Source organism: Crocodylus porosus, unplaced genomic scaffold (assembly GCF_001723895.1).
Source record: "Crocodylus porosus isolate Cpor-Errol unplaced genomic scaffold, CroPor_comp1, whole genome shotgun sequence".
Lineage (NCBI taxonomy): Eukaryota > Metazoa > Chordata > Crocodylia > Crocodylidae > Crocodylus > Crocodylus porosus.
Window position 1 is genome coordinate 17,398,923 of NW_017728947.1, and position 17,368 is coordinate 17,416,290.

General features: G+C 41.1%; 1 protein-coding gene across 2 annotated transcripts in view; it reads left to right on the forward strand.

The window, feature by feature from the left end:
* LOC109321193 (protein-methionine sulfoxide oxidase MICAL2-like) overlaps positions 1-17,368 on the forward strand; it is a 204,955-nt gene that overhangs the window by 78,885 nt on the left and 108,702 nt on the right. Inside the window, exons 12-19 of one of the 2 annotated variants that reach the window (XM_019551660.1) lie at positions 62-209; positions 2,571-2,770; positions 3,330-3,439; positions 9,631-9,702; positions 10,369-10,518; positions 12,071-12,175; positions 15,330-15,542; positions 15,783-15,884. In XM_019551660.1, the coding sequence (XP_019407205.1) occupies positions 62-209; positions 2,571-2,770; positions 3,330-3,439; positions 9,631-9,702; positions 10,369-10,518; positions 12,071-12,175; positions 15,330-15,542; positions 15,783-15,884 (1,100 nt within the window). The remainder of the gene's footprint in view (positions 1-61; positions 210-2,570; positions 2,771-3,329; positions 3,440-9,630; positions 9,703-10,368; positions 10,519-12,070; positions 12,176-15,329; positions 15,543-15,782; positions 15,885-17,368) is intronic. The other variant, XM_019551659.1, reaches the window with a different exon arrangement.

The following is a 17,368-nucleotide window of genomic DNA, read 5'->3' on the forward strand; positions in this document are numbered from 1 at the left end:
TTCAGAACTTTTATAGCTTATAAAAAGTGACTGAAATAGTCTTCCTATGTTGTAACCACAGAATCAGATATTCGACCCAACAAGCTTTTAACCTGGTGTCAGAAACAGACAGAAGGCTACAGGAATGTTGACATTACTGACCTCACTACCTCTTGGAGGAGTGGCCTTGCATTATGTGCAATTATGCATCGCTTCAGACCTGACCTCTTGTAAGTTATATGTGTAGAGTTTGCTAATTGTAGGATATTGAGTTGTTTATAAAAGTATGGACGTGTATAGGGCCAACTGAAACAAAGCTGATGGTCTAGAGTCCCCTTTTATCATTTGTTTTTGCAACTGGTTGCACAGTATTGCCAAGTTTATATTTTCCAGATGTCCTTGGCCTGGCACATAAAATGTAAGGCGTATACTTTCAAAGAACTGTATGGGCTTTTAGCCATGTGCTTCTTGTTGACTTCAGTGGGAATCACATGACTGTTTTAAAAATGTCAGTGCTTTGAAAATGTGGTGGTTTGTATTGTCTTGTGCTTGGAGGCATATTCTCAGAGAATTCTCATAGAAAAAGAAAAGCTATGAACTAGCCAGTTCAGGTACTGCTTGCACTCTAGCCATGGTTAGATTGTCTTTTGTGTAGAGCAGTGTCATACATACCAAACAGAGTAACAGATGCTTAGGTCATCCTGCAAGATTGAGACAGATCCATAAGGGGTGCAGCTGTGTAGTAGCTGTGGCTGTGCCGGAGGTCTGTCTGGAGCCATTGCTTTTATGCAACTCCGGACCCAGCAAGTAAGTGCTGCTGCTGCTACTCATTCTTTCCTTTCCACTGCTGGTGAATTCCATGGGAGGGGCAGGGTGAACAGCAGCTGCATTTACCCCCAGTCTGTGGAGCTGCATGAAAGCAGGGGCTTGGGGCAGACGCCACCCCAGGCATCTTGTGAGCTCAGAGCTCATAGCTTATGTGGAAATCCAGCAGGAGGCTTTACTGACTGGGTAGTGAGCTCAGAGCTCACTGAACATATGTAGCACAGTCAGAGCTGAGCTACCAGTAATCTTTGTTGTTGGTAGAACAACATGCTGCTTATGTTCTCGAAAACTCTCTGGCTTTTAGGAGGTGCATATCCCCTGTCTTCCTCCACCCTCTTGGCCAGATTACCTACCCCAAAGACTTGGAATTCACAATGGGACTATTACAGACATTTTAAAGGAAAACCCTGAATAGAACAAAATGATGCACATACAGAACCAAATGCTCTGAATAAATATTGTTGAGCTGGAAGATTGTAATGGCTGTCATCAATCACAAGCTGATGTGCGTGCCTGCCACCTTTCATTCCGGCCTAAGTGGAATCAGCAGTTTGGCTTCTTACTAGGTTGTGGTAGGTGGAAACAAAAGAATCTATCATCCACAGTACTGAAGTACCGGGCCTGAGTAAGAACTAACTAGAAGAATAAAAGATTTCTGTTACTGATTTTTAAAAATGGGGTCTCTCAGATGCTTTGGCAAGCCATGTGTATAACAGAGAAAGGGAGCAGGAAGCACAAAAAAGCAGTCATAAGTATGGCCCTGAGAGGGTGCAAAGAGAGATTCTTTTGGCACAGCACTCGCTTACAAGGCAGGCTGAGAAAAGGAATTGTATGCTATTGTTTTTCCCTGCATTCAGGGGAATTGAACTGCATAAATGAACAGGGTTGCACCTAGAGAAAAAACCTGACTGGGACATCAGCATTTGCTACCTGTCAAGTTTTGAAAATTTAACTACTGTGGCCTTGGGCAGGGGTAGCTCTTGGAGTGGAAACCTTCGCATTTAGCTTGAGGAGGAAGAAGTTTCTCTACCAGAAGCTATATTTTAAAAAAAAAAAAAAAAAAAAAAGGCCACTGGACCAGTAACGTAGCTACAGATGTGTGATTAAAATCTAATTATCACACGCCTCTCAGACTTATTACGCAGACAAGAACTTCACATTCAGCGTGTGTGTGTGTGTGCGTTTGTGTATGTATCTCTGTGTGTGTGTGTGTGTGTGTGTGTGTATTATAGTGTGTGTGTATAAGGCTCCAATCTCTATATGAATATAGTTATCTATCATATATAACTACTACAAGTATGTATAGTATGCCTTCTTATAAAGAAATGTGATGTTAGCCTCCACAGACTATTCATTATTCTATCTGGTCAGGAACTCAGTGATTTTAATACCAACTGAAATAAGCTGCATAAAAATGATGAAACGTGTAGTCTGGAGAGGAGTGTTTTATATAGTATTCATAGTTGATAGAATATCCTGATTTTTTTCTCTTGGACCAGGTCAGAAAATTTTTTTGAAAAGTTCTGTTCAGTTGAGCGCAATTTGAAATCTTCCATTGAGAACATTGTAGGAAAAAGCACTTTTGGTGATATTCCTGAGCTATACGCTTGGATAGATTTCACAGAGGCAACCGTCAAAGATGCATACAGTCTTTAATCATGTAGCACTTTAGTCGTGATATTTCCCAATGAAGCAAACAGAGCTTCATTGTTTTTGAAAGTGGCAAAAGTCAGACCTCCACTGATACTAATGCTTTACTCCTTCAGTGACTTTGATTCTTTGAATGAAGAAGATGCTGTCAAAAACAACCAGCTAGCATTTGACATTGCGGAGCGAGAGTTTGGAATTCCTCCTGTCACCACTGGGAAAGAGATGGCGTCTGCTGGAGAGCCTGATAAGCTCAGCATGGTTATGTATCTCTCAAAATTCTATGAGCTATTTAGAGGAACACCTCTAAGAGCAGTTGGTAAGTGAGCCTATATTGTTCTTAAATGTTATAGAAATTGGAAGTAGGTCATTTCATCCACAGTGCCTCTGAACCCTGGAAGTTGGGCCAATGTCCATTTCTCATAGCAACGGTATCAACTGCTGTGGAATGCTTGAATGACTTTTGCTTTCGGCAGCGGCTATCTCATGCTTAAAAGGGAAAAAAAAACCACTTGATTTGGATGAAAGCTTGCATTTTCTTTGTGGCTTTAGGAGATAGGAGCATACTGAGTAACTACCTTTAGAGATCTCATTAAGGTGATGTCAGACTGTGACAGAAGCTTACTAATGATGTAGTTGTCCTCCTCCACCTTTATTCCTGTGTGGTTTTAACTATTTTTTTTCAAATCACACCTAGATTTTTATTAATGTATTTTATTCTGCCAAGAGTGTAGGCTCCAGTACTCTTATGCTATTCATTATTCCCAGTAATAGACCACAAAAGTGTTTTTGTCTCCCACAGAAATAAAGCTTTGAAAAATGACTGTTTTATGTGACTATAATATCTTGAAATGGTGCAAACATCTTCATTTGAACAGATGCTGTGGACAAGCAAAATGGAGAAAATAATGACCTTTCCTCTGCAAAGTCCTCAAACTCCATCTTTAACTACATCAATTTGACATTACCAAGGAAGCGGGTACCAAAAGTAAGAAGCTTTACCCCTTGCATCTTAATCTCCTTTTAAAGAGGTTAAAGGGGCACTATCAAGCCCAAAATGTAGCTTTTGCATAATTCCTACGTAACAGAAGACAAGCAGAAATAAAGTAATGGTCACATAGCAACAAAACAATAATTCCAATGCAAACAGATTTTAAAGAAAAATCATGTTTAATTTTTGTAACCTGGACTTTTAGAGGTGTACCAATACATTGGTCCCGTATCGGGTTGGCGCTGAATATGAGAAAAATTGACTGTATTGGCAGTCTGCTTTTTTGGGCTGATATGGCCAGTAATGGCACTGATAAATGCCTCATGCATACACAGCCATAGTGCAGCACACACACAGGCCAGGCACACAGCCCGACAGCATGGAGAGCAGCCAGAGTTGCTGGTAAGTCTTTTGTGGGGAAAGGGGTATGGATAGGCAGATTGAGGCCCCCGTGGTGAGGGAGTGGGGCTGGGGCAGGGGCAGGCACTGCACAGCCAGGGCAGAGCAGAGGACAGAGCCACAAGAGGCTCATCTGGGGAGGGGGTGGCTCCTACCACAGCCTGCACCCTGGGAGGGCATGGGGGGCGTGTGTGCCCCCGGATCTGCGTGCGGGGCAAGGGCGGGCTACCACTGTGGGCTGGGATCGGGGCGGTGCTGGCCTCTTCCTGGTGGAGGGGCTGGGCTTGGCCCCACTTGAGACTGGCGGTGATGGCGATGGGAGGGGGGTTGGGGAGACTGTGACAAATTTTGTGGTGACTGCAGCCCCTCTCAACCCCCTTCCCAGTGCTGCCGGTGCCTGCCCTGAGCACAGCCCAGCCCCTTGCCAGGAAGAGCTCAGTGCTGCCCCCTGCCCCAGCCCACATCAACAGCCTGTTCTCACCCCACGCACAGCTCTGGGGGCACCCCCTCCATGCCCTCCCCAAGTGTGCATAGTGCCTGCCCCAGCCCCACTCCCTTCCTCACTATGGGGGCCTCGATCTACCTCCCCCACGTCCCTTCTCTCCCCCCTTGCCCCTTTCTCCACAACAGACTCACCAGCTGGATGCTGCTCTCCATGCTGCCTGGCTGCATATTGGAGTTGGATCAGTATTGGCTGATATGGCTCATGAAAAATCAGCCATCAGTATCGGCTCAAAAATTCTGTCGGTGCACCCCTACTAACATTGCTGCACTATGCTCTGAAATTGATTAGAAACTAACAATGATTATGATCAATTATTTTTTTTTGTAGCTGAAAAATTGCTTTTAACTTCAGTGGGAATTTTGCATGTACAATCAGTGAAGTGCTAGGCTCTCTTTGGAAAAAAAATCTAACAACTCTACATTTTTTTTCCAGATGATTTGTCTTGTTTTTTTAACACAGAGAAACACATTTATATTTAAGATGCATATTTCTTAGCCTGGCAATGTCAATTTCCAGAGACTTTCTCCTGTAGCTTTATTCGATTCCAGATTGCTCTTCTGTGAGCAATATAGAAATCAAGCATGTTTTAAATGATTTATTTCTGGCCAATCTTTGTTGTTTTTGTTTTACACACTACAATGTATAAATTAAAAAATATATATTATGAAATATTACAGACTTGCAAGAGCTATGGGAAGATCCAGTACTTTCCCTATGTAAATTAAAAGTTTCTTCATCAAAGTTATATTGTTATACTATGTTGCTTTATAGGAGACAGCAAAGTCTGTTGCCATGATGCATATAGACTCAAATAATAATTAAAACTGGAATTGATTTTTATTTGTTTAATATCTTATAGTAATGATCTGAATGTCTGAGGAATAATATAGTGAAGGTTTATAGCACTGATGCCGCATTTTCATGTTTCAGTCTCCAGAATGCTTAGAACCCAGTGTTGAAATTAGAATAGTAGACATAATTACTTATAATTAAAATTCAGTGGGAACACTCACCAAGCATAATGTTTAATACTGTAAAGGTATATCTTACACATCGCCCTATAGCAGTGTAGTGATCATGCCTGTCTACACATGATCAACAGCTACACCATCGTAGCTGTGTGCTCCAAGTCAGGGCAAGCACATGTGATGTGAAGAGAAATGACGTCCTAATTAACGATTCCTGTTACCAATCAGACATTCAGAGAAGAGGATGAAAAGAAGTAGATACATATCTAAAGTGATTATCACCTAGGGCCCAGATTCTGCAGGCCCTTAGGGCATGTCTATATGGTGATATTATGGCACCATACTGGCACAGTAAGGTGGTTACTGTACCATGGGTGCAGCAGTTTGATTTCTCAGCTATTTTGCCTTAGTGACACAGTATACCAGGGGAGCACACCTCTATAATGATGTAGCTGGCAATCAAATATAGACCTGCATGATCATATTGCTGTAGTGCATTGTACATGATGTAGCGCACTGCTACATCCCTGTAGGGCGACATGTAGATGTGCCCTTACAGTATTAAACATTATTCTTGGGACTGAGTGTTCCCACTGAATTTCAGAATAGTAGACATAATTACATATAATTAATTTCAAGACTGGGTTCTAAACATTTTGAACTTCCACTGAAGTCAGTGAAACTTTGTAAGGAGTCTGAGTCAGCAGTATCTGATACAGGATCAGAGCCAATGAGAGTGTAGGGCTAGCACTTTGGAGACTTGCCATATACTCATGTAGAATTATACTGAAAAATACTTTTCACAGTTTTAAGCTTCCCTCCACTCTTTAGTAAAAACCTACAGCTAAATGAGATAGGTAGTGGAGGGGTCAGTCTTTCATGTCTAACCCCACCCTTATCTTTACTTTTTAAAATAAGAGCTCTTGCAAGATCTGGCTTGAAGCCAACCTCATGTCTGTAATTTTTGAAATCTAACTGCTGTAAATTGTAACCAACCAAACCAAATTACAGCAGCTGGTGTTTCGTGAAACACAGAATAATGCAAACCTGTGAGAGGTTTGATTTTGTTTCCTGAGACGTCCATGACTCTTTCTGTAATAATTCCAACACTCATGAAAGTCTTACTTGCAAATGACCCACTTCCTACTATGTTGTAACTTTAATCTATTGCACAGACATAAACAGATTTTTTCTGCCTGTACAGGCATGTTAGATTTTTCTTAGTTTTATCTTCCACTGCCTTGCAGATTAACTTGCAAAAGTGACAGACAGAAGACAGCTTTTCTACTGTTTTCTAGTGACCTTAACTGCATTCTCTTTACTTGTATGTGTAATATAAATTTTTGCTGTTTTACTAGGCTGGCTAGAAATTTGTCTCCACCTTGTCACTTTCAATTCCAATGTAAACATAATTTTTCTAACCGAGAAATTGCATTAGATCTTGCAAGGATTTCCTAGACTGACTTGTGTCTTACACATTGTTAATTCCATAAACACATTTTTAAATCATGTGACCAGTCAACCACCCAGTAATCTCATATATCCTTATTAGGAAACAACTTTTACCCACCACCCACTTGCAAACAAAACAAGACTGTGGCACGCTTACCATCAAGCCCAAACAGAGGCGCACACCACATGAGTAAATAAACATTGTCCTCTCTTAAAAAGGATGACTTCATTGGGAGGAACTTTTTCTTATTGCCATGTTGCTACTCACAAAAAGTGGACTTTTAATGGTGGAAATCTTCATATTGCACTTTTTCTACCAGTCATTAAGAAGACAGACACTAGAAGAGTGGAGAGGAGATTATTAGAATAGTCCCGAGTGGGAGGAACAGCTTTCAGTAGTTCTTTTTATTAAATCTTGGCATGTGAGAGATCAAGCTCACATGCCAAGCATGTGTGAGCTGCAAATGGACAGCATCTTTTAAAACAATAATTACTGCCATCTCGTGAGAAGCTTAGATAAGACAAACAATTAGATTAGATTTTGCTTTGTGGTTTCTTGCTGGTGCCACCATCACAAAGCTTCCTGCTTTATCTCAGCCTCCAAATCTCATACTTTGTATATCCTTAGTCTGTACTCAGGGAGCCAGAATACCGAGGCCACTTCTTGTGCTGGAAGCTCTGTAGGCGTTAGCAACCACTGCTAATATGGAACACAGAAACTATTGCCCTGTAGCACCGCTTAGCTGAGGACAAGAAGTTAAGAATACTATCACTATGTGAGGCTGCCAGGGAAATGAAGCTTCATGGAGTGTAACTACCCACTTTAGAAATGGCCATAATTTTAGATTTTAAGATCACTCCCTGTAGAAAGTGACATAGGACACTTTCTAGAAATATAAATAGGCATGTACTTAATGTTGCATCTTGCAGAGAGCTGGCATTTTCAACAAAACAGTATTCCTTAATGACGTAGAGTGTTGCTTGATGCTGACCTTGGGAAAGGAGTGCCACATCCTGAACTGGCAGCAGTATCTGGCTTTGCCTTGGGTCTTATCATTTGTTGGATGGAGGACCTCAAACCTATTTTGTGAGAGTTTTGGAAATTGCTGCCTGAAGTTAGTGTAGCTGCAGCTGGTTTGCCAATGTGTGCTAGACTGGATAATGTTTTTCATTTTCCTATTAGTGTCAGCAGTGTGCCAGAGGAACTGAAATTTCCTGCGCTCCAAACTGTAAAATGAGTTGTTGGTGTTTACATAACAAGGAGCACAGTCCTCAGGATTGGAATCTCTAGGCAATTGGTTCTTTTGAGGTCCAGCTTTTTAAGAATATATAATCAAATCCTATTGTATAATATTTTGAAAGGCAACATTATTCTGTGCTCTTCGTTCTCTCATGTGGTCTCTGCTTTATGCACATACTATTCTTCAGGACATGTTGTACCATTACACTGCAGTCTTGCTGGGCAGACTGATGCTTACACAGGGCATGTAACGACATTACTGAGAGCCAGTGCTTGAAAGACCTTGTACCCCTATATAAAAGGAATCAAAATATTGTTGTCTGTTTCTTTTGGTATTTGCCCAAAAGTTATGGTTCGGATAGTTTTTCGTTTAGTGCATAATGATTTATTATAAGCAGGGAAAATATAAAGAGGAAGCCTGTATTCTTTGATCTTCCTTCCTTCCATTGCTGGCCCAGATTACTGCCTTACAACTTGGAGAGAAAAAGCAAATCATTGAACTATAGTTGACTGTTATAAATATACTGTATAGATGATGTTTACCAGGCAGCAAGATTTTCTGTCATGATTACTTCCATAATTTATATCAGTTCATTGTAAATTGAATCATAGGTCCAGGACTGGTTTTATTATTATTATCATCGTCATTATTATTGTTATTAATAGATGCATGTTTTAAAGCTCTAAATTGTTTGTGTGTGCACACATTTAGAATACAGAGTATATTGCCTGTCTCTTCATATGATCTCCTATTTAACACTAAAGTTGTTAAATGTATGCATGACTCTTAAGTATGACAGCCATCCAGTTGAAGTAACTGTGAGCATGACTGGGCATAAGTTCTTTGCAAGACTTCAGTCAGTTTGTTTAACCTTATGGAGATAAGAATTGTTTGACTAGGGAAACAATGCTGTATTTTGCTTTGAAGAAGAGCATTTGGCAGTCTAGGGCAGGGGTGGCCAACCTACAGCTCCAGAGTCCAAACTTCTGAGTTCAAACTGAGTAATATGCTCGCTGTGAGCAGTCGTATCACATGACATGACATAACGGCTATGGAAGGTGGGCACTGTGTGCTTGTGCAGAGATTCAAGGAGGCGCATAGTAACTTCTGAAGAGCCGCATGTAGGTCCGGAGCTGCGGGTTGGCCACCCCTAGGGTACGTGCATGAATTTGCTTGGAATCACTTGTATGAGCATCTTTCTATTCCTGAATTTCAAAGCATTTAACAAGCAATCATTCACTTATCCTGGAAACACTTATTTTTATATAGTTTTCATATTAGGAGGGCGCCTGAGACCAGGAGGGGAGAGATTCAACAAAGCCTTTATGTGTGTCCACTATCCCAACAAAGCCTAGTAATAGGTACATTCTTACCCAGCTGGAGCCCACCTTTAAACATGGATACTCTGCCTGAGATCAATAAAATTATTCACATCATGCTGAGCTAGGGCCCTAATCGGTACCAATAGTGGAATAATCCATCAAGCCTATAACTCTTAATCCACAGTCCCATTCTTCAGCAACACCAGATTATTTGCTAAATCTCATAATTTCCTACATGCTGAGATATTCAGCACAAATACAGTTGTGATCAACATAACTTTGTTTACCGTTGTTGCTGCAGGTTGAAAGGAAAGAAGAAGAAAATGAAACAAAGAAAAGGCGTCGAAAGGGTCTTTCTGGTGGCTTTGAGGAGGTCAGTGTTTAGTGGCATTGGCATGTTTAACACTGTCCTTTGCATAAAGCCCATGATAATGGAGCATCAGGATGCAAATTTAACAGGGTCCTGGCCTTTTATATTTGACAGAAATCTGCCAAATAAGATGCACATCCCTGTTCCTAAGTGACCTGTAATCTTTAAATAACCTTGTTGTACACTGTGGTATAATTGGGCCTTTTTAAATATTTAGTAAAGGAAAGTACGAGACTTACATTTCATGATCCACTTTTGGATTCAAGAAATTCTTATTTACACTTTTTCCAGCTCATTTAGAAACTTAAAACAAAATTAAATAACAGCATTTCTCTCTAGCATGTGCCCCTCTTCCTTCATGGCTGTTTGTCTTTATGGCTTCCTGGTCTGTTTAGCCTCTGTAATCTGCATTTTTTTCTCTCTCTTGCGGAGTGGGTCACCAGAGATAACAGGCCATCTCATACTTTCATTTATTGTTTGTTTTTGTTTTTTATTTGTTCAGCAGTAGTTTTTTAATAGTCTATAAACAGTTTCCCTTTTCTCCTCACTGATAATGATCAAGCGTCACAAATTGGTATCTTCAGTATCCTCTTTCTCATGTCGTAATATTTGGCACAATAGTTGCACTTCTCAGCTTTAATTTTTTTGTGTTGTTTTGTATTTAAACAGGCTTCGAGTTTTTCAAACCAGAAGACACATTCTGGGAAAGAACAGGGTGATGGTAGAGAAGGGGTGAATAAAAATAAAGTCAAATCCATGGCAACACAGCTGTTGGCAAAGTTTGAAGAAAATGCCCCAAACACATCACTTCGGAGGCAGGTGAGCGATAAATGAATGTAAAATTCAGCCTTGAAATTGAAGCAGTCTTTCCTTTATGATGGTAGGTTTCAGATAAAAATTGGATTGATATTGAATTTGGGCCTGCTTTTCTTTTTCTTTTTTAATTGCAAATTTTATACATACCAGATATAACTTTTTTCTGCATTTATGCAGAAATGTAATTGGTGGTTTTATAGACTGTCCGATGTCTACTAATAGATGGGGGATTTGTGTTGTCAGGAAACCTGTTGTGAAGTTGTATGTAAAGTTGTGCCTTTGTAGTAGAGCTGTTTTGTTTGTTTCTTTGTTTTTATGGAGCTAGTTTGACTGGTTAAAGTATTGTTAAAAAATTCTGGTGTCCATGTTCTGTCAACGCTAGTAGATGACTCTAAAGAGCTAGGGTAATGATTTCATTATCTCCCCTCCACCCCCCACCCAAGAAGGAAGACATAATCTAAAGTACAGAGCAAGGCTTTACTATTAGAAGCATGTAAGCAATTTGTATCCTCATTCATGAGTTGCACTCGCAAATGGAACATGCCATGAAACTTTGCAGTTGGCCATGGTTGGCTTGGGCAAGGCTACTTACATGCCTAAAGATAATCCTGTGCTTAAGTATTTTTCAAATTAAGAGATTATGTGTTTAAAATTGCATTTTATTTAGTAAAAAAAATTTAGCTTGTCATCCTAACGTCATAAGGAAGGAAATGCACTGAGTTTATATTGGTAAATTAACTGTGACATTCCTTCATGCCCTCTAGCTACTACAGTTTATTTACCTTTTTAGACCTCTGTTCACTTTTTTGGGATGGTGTTTCCTCCTCCCCCCTCCCCCCCCATTATAACCTGAAGTGACTTCCTTGTTTCCTCTTTGTTATCACAAAACATCACCCCTTGCACAATGTGTCTGTCAGCATGGATGTCTTCCATGTTGTTTCAGAATACCTTGTTGTGTTATTTTCTGACTATCTTTGTATTTGCTAAGTCAGAGGCAGGTGGGCAGAGGCACAGGGTGCAGTCTGGCAGGGAGGTGGAGTGGCATGCTGCACCAGGCAGGTGGATGGGCAGGCACTGCTGCTGCTTTGGACCGACTGGAGCAGACACAACCGCACATGCATATGCCTGGCCCAGCTCTTCCTGAGCAGCAGCTGGAGGTGGTGGTGTGGTCTGGGCTGGGCATCACTGCTCCTGCCTGGGGCAGGGATTGGCTGAGGCGGGGCAGGGCAAGGGAAGAGAACTGCTGTGTGCATGAGTTGCTCATGTGCGTGTGCATGTGCGTATGTGTGGTGCCCTCCTGATCACGGTGCCCTGGGCAGTTGTCCATGTCACCCACCTCTGAGGCTGGCTCTGAGTACAGTTTTATTGGAGGAACAGGCCAGTTGAGCATACTTGAAAAGAACTATGCAAAATACCTCATTTAACTCCTCCTGTGGTCTCTACACCAGCAATTTTTCTTTCTTTTTCTGCCTCTCTCAAATAAGATTTCAAACTCTCTAACCTTTTCTCTAATATTTTCTACTGCTTTGTATGGAACAAACAAATGGTATACAAGGGATTAGTAGATAAACCAGCCCTTCTCTCTTCCTGTCATCTTCCTGTCAATCCTCGCTTTGCTAAGCCTCAGGATCCAAGTCCTCCACCTCAGCCCAAATGGCAGGTAGGAATATATAAGAATTACATTTAACAACGATCCTGTTTTCACTTACTGCTGTGGGACTCGGTGTCTTTAAATGACTCCTGCACACCCAAATCAGTTCCCAAATAGGATTCCATGTTGGTAGCTCTGTGTAGTGATTGCATGCAACAATTGCTGTTTAAGGTTTTGTGCCAGGCTGTTAAAGTGTTGCTGCTCAATCTAAGGTGCATGTATCCAAAAGACTGTAAAAAGATATGACATGACATGAGTTGTTTTGTTTTTTCTTAGTCCAATAAATAAACAAGGATCATAACAAAGCTATAATATGTTACTTGATCCTGGTTAGGAAACCTACTTAAAATGATTAGTGTTAGCATTCAATGCACCCTAAAAACACATGGGTCAATTTCTGTTTCTTTAATCAAGCAGAACTCCATAGACTTCATTGGAGAAGTCATGCATTTATATTAGAAGATATCGGAGTAGCAATGTGTTAATGCATGCATGTACTGTGTGGTTTGTTTTGCTGGAATGAAACGGGAAATGCAGTTTTACTTAATACAACCCTGTGATTCAATATGAGTAGTGATGCAACAAAGGGTTTAGGATTGGGTGTAGATAAGTATGCAAAAGTTAAATTGACTGTTCATTTTTCCATATCTTTTGTTTGGAGTCTCTTAATATTTTATGGTAACAATCTCTGCTGAAAACCCCACTGCAATATTATATTCACACAGTAAAACCGTGACAAACTGAGGAAGTTTTAAAAGCAACCTCATATCAACATAACATGAAGACCCATTTTAACATTTATTTATTTATTTATTTATTTATTTATAAACCTGATCTTTGTGGCATGCCAGTAATAATTTGGAATAAACCAGAAACCTGAATTGCATGTGACAATGGACCAGGGGGCAGAGACATAGCAGGACAGCTTTGTGCCCTGAGCAGCTGTAGGGTGTGGGCCAATGCTGGCTGCCATGATCCTAGTGGCAGTGTGTGCAGCTGCTGCTACTGCAGCTATTTTTGCAGTGTCCCTTACACCCCACCACTTCTGTTAGGCTACTGCCGGGAGGTCTGCTGTAGAATATAAAGCCATCTCCCATACTCTCTCTTTCTTTCTGAAGGTGATGAGAGGTCAGTGAAAAATCCAAGTAATCAAAAAGCTTTAATTTTGTTGAACTGGCTGAGAAGTACTTTTTAAAAGTAAAATGGGGCCTTTTTACAGTAGTTTTAGGTGCTATCTGGAGCTCTTACCCCCTGCATTGGCTTCACTAAAACACCTTTTAAGTGTCTTAAAGCACTCATTATTTGGTTTAAAATTACACCACTCCAGAGCAAGACTATATTCAATCTGCCCAAGTTTTCTTCTTGTCCCATTAAGGTGTGGCCACTTCCCACAGTTATTCTACCTAATCTGAAGTCCTTCAGCATCCTAGGATGCAGTGGACACGGTGGGCCACGGTGGGCCAGAGGGGTCGGGGGGGCAGCTCTGGAGAAAACAAGGATCAGGCCTCTCCGATCTCGGGTGGTTCCAGGGTGGTGGCAGGCTGAACTCTGGTGAAAAAAAGAAGTAAGCCCCTTTGAGCTCAGCTGGCTGGGCAGTGCCTGAGCTCTAAGGGGCCGGATCCTTTTTTTTCTCTGGAGCTCACCCCCTTCCATGCTGCCACCAGCAGGAGCAGCGAACCAGTCTGGGTGGCAGTGGGGGGAGAATAGGCTTCAGAGAAAAGAAAAGATCAGGGTCCTCAGATTTCAGGTGGTCCCTAGATAGCCAGCTGCCAGCCTGAGCCAGTGTGTGGGGGGGTAGGCTTCAGAGGAAAAAAAAATCAGGATCCTTGGAGCTCAAGCAGCGAGCCAGTCTGGGTAGTAGGAAGCAGTGTGGCCCCCAAGGACTCCAGGGCTACAGCTGCCTGGCGGGAGCAGTGAGCCTCTCCTGCTCCTAATGTGTTTATTGGCATTGCAGCCAATTCCAATAAATACTACAGAGTAAAAATGAAATACAGAAAATGTGGAGACCTTGTGGCTGACAGCACTGACTTGGTTTGTACTAAGAAATACTTTTCATATAGGCTCCTAGTCCTGCCCCTATTCACCAAGCCTCTAGTGGCAAGTCACGGCTGTACAAGTGAAAGATAGTCACAGTCTCATCAGAGGTGGATTGTCTCCTTATGGTATAACTGCTTCACTAAGCCAATTAACATTTGTTCGCCTAAGGTGTAAAAAGGGTCATCCTTGTTGTACCTGCAACAAACAGTATGCTGATGGGCATTTTGTTTATCAGGAATATGATCTTTATGTACATTTAAATAAATTGGTCAGGCATCCTAAAATAAAGGTCTGGCTTCAATAAAATACCAGTGAGAAGATCATGTTTAATTACAATACAGGCGACCCTCACCATTTGCAGGGGATATGTTCTGGAGACCCCTGCGAATGGCGAAATCTGTGAATATGGCACTGTGGGGGTGGGCCTGGTTGCGCTGGCAATTGGCGGGAGCCCAGCAACGGCAAGCATGGAGTTCCCAAGGAGCACCTGTAAGTATTTAAGATGTGGGTTCAGCATTTGTGAATATTTGAAACCTCAAATACCATACCCATGAGTAGTAAGGGTTTCCTGTACAGAGCCTCCATTACAGATCAAAGGCCATTTTTTGTAGTCCGAATTTTTAGACCCTTTTTGAACTGCTGCAGGCCCCCCCCCCGAAAAAATCTTTTGCTCACAATATTCACAATGGATTTATATAAATTTGGGAGAGATTACCAGTAGAATTATGCCTAATAAATGGTACACTTTTGATGTAGGATGTATAAAAATACCTAGCAGTGTAATGCAGGAATAGTGCTGCAGAATACACAATGGTTCAGAATGTTTATTCTTCTCCAAGTAGTATTAGTGGAATTATGCCTAAGGATCAGAAAGTGGCTCGACCTCAGGTTACAATGACCTGCATGTGTTATACAGTACTAGTATAATGCAGTGCATGAACATATGCATGAGTATGTTATAATATGTCCAGTGTTCCAAGACATTAGAGAATACTGCAATACATTAAGTGCCTTGCTAGGTGTCTAGTTGTGGCATACTTTTATAGAGGCACTCTTGGAAGAAGCATGTATTGCATGATGGTATAGAAAGCAGGCTTTCTTCATTTGAAGTGTTTCCCAGTTTCAGGCAGTAGCTAGGACTGAACATGAGGTACGAGAACCAAAACGACCTTTTCGTGATTCTGATCATACGGCCAAAGGATCACAGAGCACAGAAAAAGCACACAGGCAGTCCAGTCTTTCAGGAAACTCAGAAACCCTTGCATCTGGCTGTCTTGCTGCCTCTGTACTGTCTGGAGTGCTTCAGCGCCTTCAGCATGTGGAGGAAACAATTCATCAGGTGACAAGTAATATCTTTTACCCTTTTTCTGTTTAAGCTATGCTTTTATTCTGGTAATGCTGTGTGTGCTCTTTTTTTCCCCTATGTTCCTCAGCTTTTCCATCTTAACTATGGTTTCTGTAGTAAAGAAAAAAACATTGCCTTTCCCTATATATACTGCACTTCTGCCTTTTCTTGTATGACTAACTCAAATCTGTCTCTCACTCTTCTGTTTTTTTTTTTTCTTGACTCTTACTACAGAAGAGAGCTCAGGCCATAGCAAATAGGGAATTTCATAAAAAGAACGTTAAAGAGAAAGCAGCTCACCTCGCCTCAATGTTTGGATACGTGGACATGCCAAAGGTGAATATGCAGCTGAAGAAACACTGACTGAGATGAGATCAGATATACTTCGTTATACTTGTTCTTTTCATCCTGTATATATCTAAACCAGTTGGAAATTAAATCTCACATTTTAAGTCTTTGTTTAAATTTAAGCATACCTTGAAATATGCTTGAAAAGAACTTTAAGAACTCAAGTGCACTGGTTGCTTTAGAAATAGCAAGGAATTGAAAGTGTAGCATTTAAGCAGATAATTGGTTTGTTCAGCATTCAGCATCTTACTTTTATACAGCTTCTGTTTCTACCCATGGTTATGGTTTCTGATCAAATAGCTATCAAACAATATTCTGATTGCAATGATAATTTTCCTGGCCCCTTTCAATACAGAGGTACAGATAGATCTCTGGTGTAAAAAATTTATGTTATCCTGTTGCAGATTTGGTATTGCAAAGGTTTTTGCTGACAGAGATGATACAGGGTCAATATTTTCTTGGTAGGGAAATATATATAGACTTCCCCCAAAGTAAGTAAATATTGAAAATCTTTGGAAATATCTGAATATTGTTCCAATGTGGTCAGGAGTTCAATTGTAAAATATTTTCCTTTGAAATTAAGGAGCTAAAGGAGAGTACATGCACACATACTACCTTTGTGATAGTTAAGCCAACTTAACTTTTAAAGTCAACTTAACTGTGAGAGCATACACACTTATATGACTTAATTGTGGTGCAAAACCACCTCTGAGGTGTATTACCTTGAGTTGTGTTAAAGTTGACTTGGTTCAAAAGATGGCTGCCACTATGTCAAGGAGTTGTACATGTGTATGCTCACATGTGGCTTAATTTAAGTCAAGTTGCCTTATTTTAAGCCAACTTTAGTATGTGTGTACACACCTGGAGAGTTGGAAATTAGTGGCGAGAAACTGGCTCGCTCTGATCCACTGGAAGACGATGATGCTGTCTATCTGTTTGGCTCAGTGGATCTGTTTTGTTTTCTCTGAGCTTAAGTTCAGCACACTGAAATGTATTTGCTGTAAATACATTCAGTTTGGCTAACACTGTTCTAAATATGTACATTTACCTCTGAAATCAAGCTTACTACCTTACTTGGTGATCTTTCGCAAGCCAGGTTTTTCTTTGTTACAGCAGTTGCGATTGACCAAAATGGCTACACTGCACAATACACCACAGTGTAGAGATGTCTAAGTTACTTGCAAGCAAACCTTGTATGTTGGAAGCAGTTGAGCCACATTTCAGTCAGTTGCTTTTACTGACCTCAGTATTTCAGCCCTTGGAGCTACTGGTTCATAATTATAGTTTCATAGTTTCTAGGGTCAGAAGGGATCTGAGCAGATCATCTAGTCCGACCCCCTGCATGGCAGGAAAGAATACTGGGGTCAAATGACCCCAGCAAGATGTTCATCTAACCTCCTCTTAAACACCCCCAGGTTAGGAGCCTGAACCACTTCTCTTGGAAGCTGGTTCCAGACCCTAGCCGCCCTGAC